The sequence below is a fragment of the Bos grunniens genome, chromosome X (assembly GCF_055505025.1).
Source record: "Bos grunniens cultivar Pamir isolate PY7600 chromosome X, Bosgru_T2T1.0, whole genome shotgun sequence".
In the NCBI taxonomy this organism is placed as follows: domain Eukaryota; kingdom Metazoa; phylum Chordata; class Mammalia; order Artiodactyla; family Bovidae; genus Bos; species Bos grunniens.
Window position 1 is genome coordinate 75,355,342 of NC_141194.1, and position 15,042 is coordinate 75,370,383.

General features: G+C 37.4%; 1 protein-coding gene across 7 annotated transcripts in view; it reads left to right on the top strand.

Moving 5' to 3' along the window:
- Window positions 1–15,042, top strand: part of LOC147340723 (uncharacterized) — a 467,968-nt gene that overhangs the window by 46,428 nt on the left and 406,498 nt on the right. For 6 of the 7 annotated variants that reach the window (XM_086386242.1, XM_086386239.1, XM_086386241.1 and 3 more), the window contains exon 6: window positions 728–766. The exons of the other annotated variant lie outside the window; for it this stretch is intronic. Coding sequence is in view for 5 of the 6 variants with exons in the window: in XM_086386239.1 (XP_086242365.1) it covers window positions 749–766 (18 nt within the window). In the remaining variant the exon portion in view is untranslated. The remainder of the gene's footprint in view (window positions 1–727; window positions 767–15,042) is intronic. 7 annotated transcript variants of the gene reach the window in all.

A 15,042-nucleotide genomic window follows, 5' to 3' on the forward strand; every position in this document is an offset into this window, starting at 1 on the left:
GAATTGGTAGCCGGTTGATTTTTATACTGACTTTGAGGTACATTACAGTTGTGATGGGGGATTTGAACTATTTGGACAGCTGCTGGAAATGTCATTCTATTAATAGCAAGACATGTGTCTGACTATGCCTACCATTCCCTTCCTTCATTATTACTTACTAACTATAAGATAACATGGTTACTCTCTCCTGTGGACACTGTTACTTTTAAACATTTCTTTTGTAGTCAGAATTTGAACCAGAGAAAGAGTTCTTATCATGGTTTGCCTTTCTGAGAAATGAAATTCCCAAGAGTAGAAGTCTCCAGACTCAGGTGAATTTTATCTCCAGTTATGGGGGTGGGAACTAAATACATATACATATTATTAATATTTCAGATGATGAATCAGTAATCTTGAATGAGAGAGATGCCAGAAGCTTAAGTGATAGAACAGTTTGATTGTAAAAGCCTTATTTACAAAATTTCACAAAAATAAATGTTTTATAAGATGTAGAAATGTTGCTTGCAAATAAATATAGTCAGGTTGATTTGTAGATGATTAAATAACTGTACTAAAATAATATTACTTAATGCATTTAAGCAATTCCCACAAAAGTAGAACTGAAAATCACTATGCAGAAATTACTACTAACTCACCTTTGCTTTTTTAATAGCTTAACTTCTTTTTAAAATTTTTGATTTTCTTTTCCTTTGCTGTATTTTCTTCATAAATTATTTTTCCCCTTTAGGACAAAGTTGAAGAGCAAGCTATGCAAGGAGAAGATCAGGTAAGAAAATAATAGTAATAGCAACAACAAAATCTATTGAGAAATGTTAAGTAAAAAATAATTTGGTGTAATGCTAAGAACTGAATATGATAAGATGGATATACTCACCTTTATAATTTTATGATTCAAAGTATAGTTACTAAATTGCTTTGGAATTGCTACTATTAACAGCTGCCTGTAATGTGGAACAAAATTGAGTCAAATGGGATCTTTTCTGTACATTAATTACCCAGCTGGAAACATCTGGATGGCTAATTGTTTCACTTTGCATGGAGACCATTTAAGTTTGTTCTGTAAAAGTTTTAGGACCTCATCTCTTTTGGCTCTGGCATTTTAGATGTCCTGATAGTTGGAAACACTATCCTTTCTCTTCTGTACTGTTTAAGCTGTGTGTGTGTGTGATATGGTGTATGATGTCCAAGTTATTGGTGGACTATTATTAATTATTTTGTGTTTTTGCTAGTGTGTAAGAGCTATTAAACAGTAGGATTTTTTTTTTTTCATTTTTCATAGGGGGTATACCTGTTTACCAGAGAATTTCTTATGATTGATTTACCTTGATACTAAAGATGTGTCTTACAAATGAGAAAAATTTGCAAGTGAATACACAGAGAAACTGTTAGAATATGGATATATTTCATCAAAGAGATACTAATTTATTAATTTTCAGTCACAGAACATAACAGAAAGAATTGTTACATGTAGTTAGCCATGGCAGGTATGGAAAGTGCACTGGGAGATTCATTTGTAAATTTCCTTGTATATATAAACTTAAATTGTTTATGTATGAGTTAACAGTTTATGGATGTTTAAAAAATTTATTGTCATCCTAGGTAGGATATATAAACACTCGATTATAAAATTTGATAATCACTTATTAGAATTGTATAAGATTGATACCTTGAACCCAGATTTGAATGTAAAGAGTTTCCATTTAGCTAGTTTTGAGCATTGATATGACCTCTCTCTCCTGAGTTCTGAAGTTCTTAGATTCTTTTGAGTTTCTGTATTTTCTGGTTTTAATCCCTTTCAGCCTACTGTTGTAGTATATATCTTTGGTGTTTATAGTAGTCCCCAGTAGGAAGATACAAGTATATTCTCAATTGTAAACTAAGTATTGTCTAATTGACAGTTCTCAAGTGAAATTTTATAAAAATACTGTTGAGTTAATCTTATCTTGGACCATCATGGGTGTATAGCAACCTCAGAGAAATCACGTGTCTAAACTATTCAGCAGAGTGGTTTCAAATTTAGACTCAAGAGTCAGGCTGCCTGGATTTACATTTCAGATAAAACTTACTGTGACCTTCTGCACTGTACTCAACTGCTCACGACTTTCATTGCTTTATCTCCAAAATGGAGATAATGCCAATGCTGAAAACTGTTGTAAATATTGCCAAAGATAATTATCTTTAGTGTTTTTGTATATAGTATTTGGTAAATATTATCTACAGATGCTATTGGAGAAGGCAATGGCAACCCACTCCAGTGTTCTTGCCTGGAGAATCCTAGGGACGGGGCAGCCTGGTGGGCTGCCGTCTTTGGGGTTGCACACAGTCGGACATGACTGAAGCGACTTAGCAGCAGCAGCAGCAGCAGCTACAGATGCTATATCTCTTCCTCCTCCTCTTTCTCTTATTTCCACTCCTCTTCCAACTAATTCATATCCTCCTCATTGCTCTTGCTATTGTTGTTGTTATTTTATAGCTATATCCTATGGTTTCCTGGGGCTTCCCAGGTGGCACTAGCGGTAAAGAACCTGCCTGCCAATGCAAGAGATGTAGGATATATAAGAGATGCAGGTTCTATCCCTGAGTTGGAAAGATACCCTGGAGGAGGGCATAGCAACCTACTCCAGCGTTCTTGCCTGGAGAATCCCATCGACAGAGGAGGGAATGGCAGGCTACATTCCATAGCATCTCAAAAGATTCAGACATGACTGAAGTGGCTTAGTACACATGATGGTTTCCTAGCTCTCTGCTCCAAACTATACTGCATAGTTCAGTCAGAAAAATCTTTCCTCAACATTATCTTCAAACATTCCCTTGTGCAAAAAACTGATTAAAATCAGACTGCCAAATCTACTATTAAAAGTCCCTTGTGAATATAGTGCCTATCTGTAATGCCAGCTCTCCAGTTCATTTTTCAGTATTCTGAACTTTCCTAATTGATTTCAAGCAATTAAATCCTATTGATGTTGCAGGTGAAAAACAACAGGTGGTAATAATGGAGAGGAGACATCTTGAAAAATTATGATGGTGATAGTAAAAGTAATAATATTAACAGTTTTTACTTGTAAACTGCAAAACACTCATATATCAGTAAATATATGTGTTGTGTTAGTTACCCAGTTGTGTCCGGCTCTTTGCAACCCCATGGACTGTAGCATGCTAGGCCTCCCTGTCCCTCACCATCTCTTGAAGTTTGCCCAAGTTCATGTCCATTGCATCATTAGTGATGTCATCCAGCCATCTCATCCTTTGATGCCCTCTTCTCCTTCTGCACTCAATATTTCCCTGCATCAGGGACTTTTCCAGTGAGTTGGCTGTTGAGATCAGGTGACCAAGATACTGGAGCTTCAGCATCAGTCCTTCCGATGAGCATTCAGGGTTGGTTTCTCTTGAGATTGACTGATTTGATCTCTTTGCTGTCCAAGGGACTCTCAGAAGTCTTTCCTAACACCACAGTTTGAGGGCATCAATTCTTTGGCACTCTGCCTTCTTTATAGTCCAGCTCTCTCAACTGTTTGTGACCACTGGGAAGACTGTAGCCTTGACTATGCTGACCTTTGTCAGCAGAATAATGTCTGCTTTTCAACACACTGTATAGGCTTGTCATAGCTTTCCTGCTGAGAAGCAATCATCTTCTGATTTCATGGCTGGAATCACCTCCACAGTGATTTTAAAGCCAATGAAGGAGAAATCTGTCACTACTTTCACTTTTTCCCTTTCTATTTGCCATAAATTAATGGGATCAGATGCCATTTTCTTAGTTTTTTTTTTTTTTTTTAATCTTTAGTTTTAAGCCGCCTCTTCCACTCTCCTCCTTCACCCTGATCAAGAGACTCTTTAGTTCCTCTTCACTTTCTACCATTAGAGTGATATCATCCACATATCTGAGGTTGTTGATGTTTCTCCCACCTATCTTAATTCCATCCTGTAACTCATCTTATCCATCCTGGCATTTCTCATGATGTACTGAGTGAATATGTTAAATAAACAGGGTGACAGCAGACAGTCTTGTCATACTCTTTTATCAATCCTGAACCAATCAGTTGTTCAAAACAGGGTTCTAACTCTTGCTTCTTGACCTGCATACAGGTTTCTCAGGAGACAGATGAGATGGTCTGGTATTCCCATCTTTAAGAGCTTTCCACAGTTTGTTATGATCCACATAGTCAAAGGCTTTAGCATAGTCAATGAACCAGTGATAGATGTTTTTTCTGGAATCCCCTTCTGTTCGGGTTCCCCTGCCTTTTCTAAATTCAGCTTGGATGTCTGGAAGTTCTTGGTTCACGTAATGCTGAAGCCTGGCATGCAAGATTTTAAACATGACCTTACTAGCATGGGAGATGAGTGCAATGGTCTGATGGTTAGAACATTCTTTAGCACTATCCTTCCTGGGAATTGGGATGAGGATTGATCTTTTCCAGTTCTGTGGCCACTGCTGGGTCTTCTAGATTTGCTGACATATTGAATGCAATACTTTGATGGCATCATCCTTTAGAGTTTTGAATAGCTGTACTCGAATTCCAACACATCCACTAGCTTTATTAACAGCAGTGCTTCCTAAGGCCCACTTGACTTCATACTCCAGAATGTCTGGCTCTGGGTGACTGACCACAGCATCGTGGTTATCCTGTCCTTCAAGATCTTTTTTGAACTGTTCTTCCATGTATTCTTTCCACCATCTGTTCTTTCCATCTCTTCTTGATCGCTTCAGCATTTACTAGATCTTTACCATTTCTGTCCTTTATTGTGCCTATCTTTGGGCAAAATGTTCCCATGATATTTACAGTTTTCCTGAAGAGATCTCTAGTCTTTTCCCTTCTGCTGTTTTCTTCTATTTTTATGCACTGTTCATTGAAGAAGGCCTTCTTGTCTGCTATTCTTTGGAATGCTGCGTTTAGGTGGATGAACCTTTTCTTTTCTCTCTTTCTTTTCTTTTCTTTCTTCTACTATTTGTAAAGCCTCATAAGATAACCACTTGGCATTCCTGCTTTTCTTTTTCTTTGGGATGGTTTTGTTCACTGCTTCCTGTATAATATTATGGACCTCCGTCCATAGTTCTTCAGTTTTTCAAGTGCACAGTTTACTATATCTAATCCCTTGAAAAAATATATATGTATGTTTGCATGTAGACTGGTTCCAAATAGGAGAAGGAGTATGTCAAGCCTTTATATTGTCACCCTGCTTATTTAACTTAAACACAGAGTACATGATGAGAAACGCTGGGCTGGAAGAAGTACAAGCTGGAATCAAGATTGCCAGGAGAAATATCAATAATCTCAGATATGCAGATGACACCACCCTTATGGCAGAAAGTGAAGAAGAACTAAAAAGCCTCTTGATGAAGGTAAAAGAAGAGATTGAAAAAGTTGGCTTAAAGCTCAACATTCAGAAAACAAAGATCATGACATCCGGCCCCATCACTCCATGGGAAATAGATGGGGAAACAGTGGAAACAGTGTCAGACTTTATTTTCCTGGGCTCCAAAATCACTGAAGATGGTGACTGCAGCCATGAAATTAAAAGACGTTTACTCCTTGGAAGGAAAGTTATGACCAACCTAGATAGCATATTAGAAAGCAGAGATATTACTTTGCCAACAAAGGTCCGTCTAGTCAAGGCTATGGTTTTTCCAGTGGTCATATATGGATGTGAGAGTTGGACTGTGAAGAAAGCTGAGCACCGAAGAATTGATGCTTTTGAATTGTGATGTTGGAGAAGGCTCCTGAGAGTCTCTTGGACTGCAAGGAGATCCAACCAGTCCATCCTAAAGGACATCAGTCCTGGGTGTTCATAGGAAGGACTGATGCTTAGGCTGAAATTCCAGTACTTAGGCCACCTCATGCGAAGAGTTGACTCATTGGAAAAGACCCTGATGCTGGGAGGGATTGGGGGCAGGAGGAGAAGGGTACGACAGAGGATGAGATGGCTGGATGGCATCACCAACTCGATGGACATGAGTTTGAGTAACTCCAGGAGTTGGTGATGGACAGGGAGTCCTGACATGCTGCTATTCTTGGGGTCACAAATAGTCGGACACGACTGAGCGACTGAACTGAATTGATGTATATTTTTAGATGTACAGAATGCTTTACAGATCCTTTCCTAACTGATATTTTTCAACAGACAAAGGCAAAGGATTTCTCTGAAGGGGTAAATATGCACAGAAAAATATATGCACTTTTGGGTATTAGAGAAAATCTTGAGTTTTTTGCGAAAAGCCTCAGCCTTCTTAGAACAGATTAGTGGATTATGAACTGATGGTTAGTCCTAGTGGTGTACTGGGGACACGACTCTTCAAATAGTAGTTTGTGAGGAAGGGTCATCCCTAATGAAGAGTTTGAGTGAAGGGATAGGGATTGGAAAGCACAATGTATGTTTGGGAGATAAGAAAAAACCACAGCCTTTCCTATAGGGAAATAAGGGGATTAGGCTGGAGAGTCAATGTGGACATCTATAATGCTTTGGATTTCTACTAATGGAAGTTGCCAAGAAGTCAAATTCTTATATAGCGTCTTCAGTTCAGTTCAGTTCAGTCACTCAGTCATATCCGACTCTTGGAGACCCCATGAATCGCAGCACGCCAGGCCTCCCTGTCCATCACCAACTCCCGGAGTTCACTCAGACTCATGTCCATCGAGTCGGTGATGCCATCCAGCCATCTCATCCTCTGTCATCCCCTTATCCTCCTGCCCCCAATCCCTCCCAGCATCAGAGTTTTTTCCAATGAGTCAACTCTTTGCATGAGGTGGCCAAAGTACTGGAATTTCAGCTTTATCATCATTCCTTCTAAAGAAATCCCAGGGCTGATCTCTTCAGAATGGACTGGTTGGATCTCCTTGCAGTCCAAGGTACTCTCAAGAGTCTTCTCCAACACCACAGTTCAAAAGCATCAATTGTTCGGCACTCAGCCTTCTTCACAGTCCAATTCTCACATCCATACATGACCACAGGAAAAACCATAGCCTTGAGTGAGTGAGTGAGTGAGTGAAGTCGCTCAGTCATGTCTGACTCTTTGCGACCCCGTGGACTGTAGTCTACCAGGCTTCTCCATCCATGGGATTCTCCAGGCAAGAATACTGGAGTGGGTTACCATTTCTGGCAAATAATGTCTCTGCTTTTGAATATGCTATCTAGGTTGGTCATAACTTCCCTTCCAAGGAGTAAGCATCTTTTAATTTCATTGCTGCAGTCACCATCTGCAGTGATTTGGGAGCCCCAAAAAATAAAGTCTGACACTGTTTCCCCATCTGTTTCCCATGAAGTGATGGGACCGGGTGCCATGAACTTCGTTTTCTGAATGTTGAGCTTTAAGCCAACTTTTTCACTCTCCACTTTCACTTCCATCAAGAGGCTTTTTAGTTCCTCTTCACTTTCTGCCATAAGGATGGTGTCATCTGCATATCTGAGGTTATTGATATTTCTCCCAGCAGTCTTAATTCCAGCTTGTGTTTCTTCCAGTCCAGCATTTCTCATGATGTACTCTACGTATAAGTTAAATAAGCACGGTGACAATATACAGCCTTGATGTACTCCTTTTCCTATTTGGAACCAGTCTGTTGTTCCATGTCCAGTTCTGTTGCTTCCTGACCTGCATACAAATTTCTCAAGAGGCAGGTCAAGTGGTCTGGTATTCCCATCTCTTTAAGAATTGTCCACAGTTTATTGTGATCCACACAGTCAAAGGCTTTGGCATAGTCAATAAAGCAGAAATAGATGTTTTTCTGGAACTCTCTTGCTTTTTCCATGATCCAGCAGATGTTGGCAATTTGATCTCTGGTTCTTCTGCCTTTTCTAAAACCAGCTTGAACATCAGGAAGTTCACGGTTCATATATTGCTGAAGCCTGGCTTGGAGAATTTTGAGCATTACTTTACTAGCATGTGAGATGAGTGCAATTGTGCGGTAGTTTGAGAATTCTTTGGCATTGCCTTTCTTTGGGATTGAAATGAAAACTGACCGTTTCCAGTCCTGTGGCCACTGCTGAGTTTTTCAAATTTTCTGGTATATCGAGTGCAGCACTTTCACAGCTTCATCTTTCAGGATTTGAAATAGCTCAACTGGAATTCCATCACCTCCACTAGCTTTGTTCATAGTGATGTTTTCTAAGGCCCACTTTACTTCACGTTCCCGGATGTCTGGCTCTAGGTGAGTGATCATACCATTGTCATTATCTGGGTCATGAAGATCTTTTTTGTACAGGTCTTCTGTGTATTCTTGCCATCTCTTCTTAATATCTTCTGCTTCTGTTAAGTCCATACCATTTCTGTCCTTTATCGAGCCCATCTTTGTATGAAATGTTCCCTTGGTATCTCTAATTTTCTTGAAGAGATCTCTAGTCTTTCCCATTCTGTTGTTTTCCTCTATTTCTTTGCATTGATTGCTGAAGAAGCCTTTCTTATCTCTTCTTGCTATTCTTTGGAACTGCATTCAGATGCTTATATCTTTCCTTAAAGATCCAAAGGGGCTACCTTTGGAGTTGTGTACAATGTCATTATGTTCCTTTCTCCTCAAATTTTGGTTATATTAAACTTCATAGATAAGCAAAAAGAACATGATTACCTTTGCCTTTGTCACATGTCAAAACAAATAGGATTCTCATTACCCGTGGATATTATGCCTTTTTTAGATGCCAAGAATTTGTGTTTACTCTTTTCTGCATCTGTATACCAAAGTCTAAATTTTTAGGTACATTGAATGAAAAATAATGAAAAGATGAAATGATTAGATAGTGGTATGCTGGTAAGTGTTTAACAACTCTGGCTGTGTTGGATAAATCAGGCATGAAATATGTAGATAAACGATATAGAATATTTTAATAAATATGAACTTTATGATACATGTATATTACTGATACTAGATATATGTAGCACATAATTTACAAATAATAATAAAATAGGCATTACGTTTTACAGTAAATTCCTTGTAACTAATTGACTTTCAGAAAATGCTGTCATTGATTTTTGACGAGTTCTTATACAGTAGCAAGCTATGTTTGCAATTAAGAAAAGAATGAAATTTCACTGTGAAAGTTAGGTGATATTTCTGTTTATGTTAATGACAAAGTTGAAGCAGTGAATATTTGTTTTAAGAGTTCACCCTTTCATCAATATTATGAAATCCTTCTGTGTTAAATTTAATTTTTTTAGATTGGAGGATAATTGCTTTATATTATGTTGGTATCTGCCAAACATCAACATGAATAAGCCATAGGCATACATATACCCCTCCCTCTTAAACCTCCCTCCCATCTCCCACTCCATCACAGCCCTCTAGGTTGTCACAGAGTACTCGGTTTGAGCTCCCTGCATGGTACAGCAAATTCCCACTGGCTATCTATTTTACATATGGTAATGTATATGTTGCAAAGCTACTTTCTCTATTCATCCCAACCTCTCCTTCCCACACTGTGTCCACAAGTCTGTTCTCTGTGTCTGTGTCTCCAGTGCTGCTCTGCAAATAGGTTCAAATCATTAGTACCATCTTTCTAGATTCCACATATATGTGTTAGTATGCAATATTCGTTTTTTTCTGACTTTCTTCACTCTGTATGATAGATTCAAGGTTCATCTACCTCATTAGAACTGACTCAAATGTGTTCTTTCTATGGCCAAGTAATATTCCATTGTATACATGTACCACATCTCTTTTATATTTACTTATTTATTTTTAATTGAAGGATCATAACTTTACAATATTGTGGTGATTTTTGCCATACATCAACATGAATTGGACATAGGTATACCTGTGTCCCCTCCCTCTTGATACCAGCTCCCATCCCCGCCCCCCGCCCCCCATTCCCTCTAAGGTGTCACAGAGCACTGGCTTTGGGCTCCGTGTCTACATCAAACTCCACTGTCTATCTATTTTATATATGGTAAAGTATATATTTCAATGCTGTTCTCTCAAATAATCCCACCATCTCCTTACCCCACTGTGTCCAAAAGTCTGTTCTTTATGTCTGTGTCTCCTTTGCTGCTCTGCACATAGGATCGTCAGTACTGTCTTTCTGGATTCCATAAATATGTGTTAATAGATGATATTTGTTTTTCCTCTTTCTGACTTACTTCACTCTGTGTAATAGGCTCTAGGTAAATCCACCTCATTAGAAATGACTCAAATGCATTCCTTTTTATAACTGAGTAATAGTACACTGTGTATATGTACAACAACTTCCTTATACATTTGTCTGTTGATGGACATCTAGGTTGCTTCTATGTCCTAGCTACTGTAAATAATGCTGCAATGAACTTTGGGGTACATATGTCATTTTAAATTATGGTTTCCTCAGAGTATATGCCCAGTAGTGGGATTACTGGGTCATATAGTAGTTTTATTCATAGATTTTTAAGGAATATCCATGCTGTTCTCCATAGTGGTTGTATCATTTTGCATACCTATCAAACACATAAGAGAGTTCCCTTTTCTCCACACTCTCTCCAGCATTTATTGTTTGTAGGCTTTTTGATGATGGCCATTCTGACCAGCGAGAGTTGATACTTCATTGTAGTTTTGATTTTTATTTCTCTAATAATGAGCAGTGTTGAGCATCTTTTCATATATTTGTTAGCCATTTGTATGTCTTCTTTGGAGAAATGTGTGTTGAGGTATTCTGCCCACTCTTTCATTGGGTTGTTTGTTTTTCTGTTATTGAGTTGCATCATCTGGTTGTATATTTTGGAGCTTAGTTCTATGCCAGTTGTTTCATTTGCTGTTGTTTTCTCCCAGTCTGAGAGTTGTCTCTTCACCTTATTTATTCTTTTGCTGTTCAAAAGCTTTTAAATTTATTTTGGTCCCATTTATTTATTTTTGTTTTTATTTCCATTACTCTAGGAGATGGGTCATAGAGGATGTTGCTGTTGATTTATGTCAAGGAGTGCATTGCCTGTGTTTTCTTCTAAGAGCTTTATGGTTTCTGGCCTTACACTTAAGTCATTAATCCGTTTTGAGTTTATTTTTGAGTATGGTATTAGGAGGGATACTAGTTTCGTTCTTTTACATGTAGCTGTCCAGTTTCCCTAGCACCAGTTCGTGAAGAGGCTGTCTTTTCTCCATTGTATATTTTTGCCTCCTTTGTAAAACATAAGGTATCTGTAGGTGTGTGGGTTTATCGCTGGGCTTTCTACCTTGTTCCATCAGTCTATATTTCTGGTTTATTGCCAGTACCATACTGTCTTGTTAACTGTAACTTTGTAGTGTAGTCTGAATTGAGGAAGGTTGATTCCTTCAGCTCTTTTTCTTTCTCAAGATTGCTTTTGCTCTGTAGATCCTTTTGTGTTTCCAAAAAATTGTTAAAATTTTTTGTTCTAGTTCTGTTAAAAATACCATTGGTAGTTTGATAGGGATTGCATTGAATCTGTAGATTGCTTTGGGTAATACATTTATTTGACAATATTGATTCTTCCAGTCAAAGAACATGGTATATCTCTCCATCTGTTTGTGTGATCTTTGATTAATTTCATCAGTGTCTCATAGTTTTCTGCATATAGGTTTTTGTCTCTTCTGGTAGGTCTATTCCTAGGTATTTTATTCTTTGTTTTTGTTGTTGTAATGGTGAATGGGATATTTCCTTAATTTTTCTTTATGAGATTTCAATGTTAGTGTGTGGCAAAGCAAGGGATTTCTGTGTATTAATTTTATATCCTGCAACTTTACTAAACTCACGGATTAACTCTAGTAATTTTCTGGTGGCATTTTTTAGGTTTTCTATGTATAGAATCATGTCATCTGCAAACAGTGAGAGTTTTACCTCTTATTTTCCAATACGCATTCCTTTTTATTTCTTTTTTTTCCCTCTGATTATTGTGGCTAGGACTTCCAAAACTATGTTGAATAATAGTGGAAAGAGTGACATTTTCCTAATCTTAGAGAAAATGTTTTCAGTTTTTTTACCATTGAGAATAATGTTTGCTATGGGCTTGTATACATGGACTTTAGTATGTTGAAGTTTGTTCCTTCTATGCCTACTTTATGGATAGCTTTATCATAAATGTGTGTTGAATTTTGTCAAAATCTTTCTCTGCATCTATTGAGAGATCACATGATTTTTGTCTTTCAGTTTGTTAATATGGTGTATTGCATTGATATGCATATATTGAAGAACCCTTGAATTGCTGGGATAAAGCCCACTTTATCATGATGTATGATCCTTTTTTCATGTGTTATTAGATTCTGTTTGCTAGAATTTTGTTTAAGATTTTTGAGTCTGTGTTCATCAGTGATGTTGGCCTCTAATTTTCTTTTTTGTGACATCTTTTTATGGTTTTGGTATCAGTGTGATGGTGGCCTTGTAGAATTAGTTTGGGAGTTTTCCTTCCTCTGCAATATTCTGGAAGAGTTTGAGTATGCTAGTTGATAGATCTCTAAGCTTTTGGTAGAATTCGCTCATGAAGCTATCTGGTCCTGGTCTTTTGTTTGTCTTCTGTGCTTGTGATTGGTTTATGCATGTTTTCTGTGTCTTTCTGGTTCAGTTTTGGAAGTTTATACTTTTCTAAGAATTTGTCCATTTCTTCCAGTTTGTCCATTTTATTGGCATGAAGGTGCTCGTAGTGTTCCCTTACGAGCCTTTGCATTTCTGCTTTGTCTAATGTAACTTCTCCTTTTTCATTTATATTATTGATTTGAGTCTCCTCCCTTTTCTTCTTGATGAGTCTGGCTAATGGCTTGCCAATTTTATTTATCTTTTCAAGAACCAGGTTTTAGTTTTATTGATCTTTGCTATTGTCTCCTTCGTATCTTTTTCATTTACTTCTGTGCTGATCTTTATGATTTCTTTCCTTTTATTGACTTTGGGATATTTTGTTCTTATTTTCTAGTTGCTTTAGGTGTAAGGTTAGGATATTTATTTGATTTCTTTCTTGTTTCTTGAGGTATGCTTGCATTGCTATTACCTCCCCCCTTAGGACTACTTGTAATACATCCCATAGATTTTGAGTTCTCATTGTCATTTGATTCTAGGTATTTTTTTTTTTATTTCCTCAGTGAACTTTTGGTTATTCAGAAGCATATTGTTTACTCTCCATGTGTTTGACTTCTTAATAGTTCTTTTTTTCACCCTGTAGTTATCTAATCTTACAGCTTTGTGGTCAGAAAAGATGTTTGAAATGATTTATTTATTTATTTTTAATTTATCAGGGTTTGATTTGTGACCCAAGGTATTATCCATCCTGGAGAGTGTTTCATGTGCACTTGAGAAAACAGTGAAATCTACTCTTTTTTTTTTTGGATGGAATGCCCTGTAGATATCAATTAAGTTCAACTGGCCCAATATATTGTTTAAAGTTTGTGTTTCCTTATTAATATTCTGTCTATGTGATCTGTTCATTTGTGTGAGTGGAGTGTTAGAGTCCTTGACTATTATTGTGTTAATGTTTATTTCCCACTTATTAGTCATTAGCATTTGCCTCATGTATTGTGGTGCTCCTATGTTGAGTGCATATATATTTATAATTCTTATAGCTTCTTCTTAGATTGATTTCTTGACCATTATATAGTGTCCTTCCTTCTCTCCTGTAATGGTCTTTATTTTAAAGCCTGTTTTATCTGATATGAGTATTCCTGCTCCCACTTTCTTTTGATTTCCATTTGCATGAAACATCTTTTTCAGCTCATCACTTTCAATCTGTGTGTGTCCCTAGGTCTCAGGTGGGTCTCTTGTAGACAGCGTATATATGGGTATTGATTTTTTATCCATTCAGCTAGTCTGGGTCTTTTGGTTGGAGCATTTAATCTATTTGCATTCGAGGTAGTTATTGATATGTATGATCCTATTACCATCTACTTTATTGTTTGAGATTCGTTTTTGTAGGCCTTTACTTTCTCTTGTGTTTCCCGTATAGAAAAGTTCCTTTTGCATTTGCTATAAAGCTGGTTTAGTGGTGCTAAATTCTCTTAACTTTTGCTTGTCTGTAAAGCTTTTGATTTCTCCTTTGAATCTGAATGAGATCCTTTCTGAATAGAGTAATCTTGATTGTAGATTTTTTCCTTTCATCAGTTTAAGCATATCCTGCTACTCCATTCTGGCCTTCAGAGTTTCTGTTGGAAAATAAGCTCTTAGCCTGATGGGGATCCCCTTGTGTGTTATTTGTTGCTTTTCCCTTGCTGCTTATATTTGTTCTTTGTGTTTGATTTTCATTAGTTTGATGAATATGTGTTTTGGCATGTTTATCCTGTATGGACCTCTATAGGCTTTCTGGACTTGGGTGGCTATTTCCTTTCCCATGTTAGGGAAATTTTTCAACTATAATCTCTTGAAATATCTTCTCACACCCTTTCTTTTTCTCTCTTCTGGGAGCAATATAATTTGAATGTTGGTGTGCTTAGTGTTGTCCCAGAGGCCTCTGAGACTGTCCTCATTTCTTTTTATTCTTTTTTCATTATTCTACTCTGCTTCAGTTATTTCCACCATTCTATCTTCCAGTTCACTTACCTGTTCCTCTGCCTCAGTTATCTGCCACTGGTACCCTCTAGTGTATTTTTAATTTCAGTTATTGTGTTGTTCATTGATGATTGTCTCTTTATTTTTTTTAGAATCTTTTAAAACATTTCTTGTATCATCTTCATCCATACCTCCAATCTATTTTTCTGTGCCTCCATTTTATTTCCCAGATTATGGATCATCTTTACTATCATTGCTCTGAATTCTTTTTCAAGTAGGTTGCCTGTTTCCTCTTCTTTTTTTTTTTTGTCTTGTGGTTGTTTACCATTTTCCTCCATCTGCTGCATGTTTTTCTTTCAGTTTGTTTACTTTACTATGTTTGAGGTCTCCTTTATGCAGGCTGGTAGGTCATTGTTCCTCTTAATTGTGAATTCTACTCTCCATGGGTGAAGTTGGACCAGTGCTTTGTGAAAGTTTTCTGGTTGGTGAAGTTTTGTGCCTGTGTTCTGGTGGATGAAGCTGGGTCTTGTCTTTCTGAAGGGCAGTGCTGTGTCCACTACTGTGGTTTGGAGTGTCTGTGGGCTTGATATGGCTTTAGGCAGCCTGTCTATTGATGTTCACAGTTGTTCCTGTTTTGCTGAAGGATTTGTGTGAGGCGTTCAGTGCTGGAGC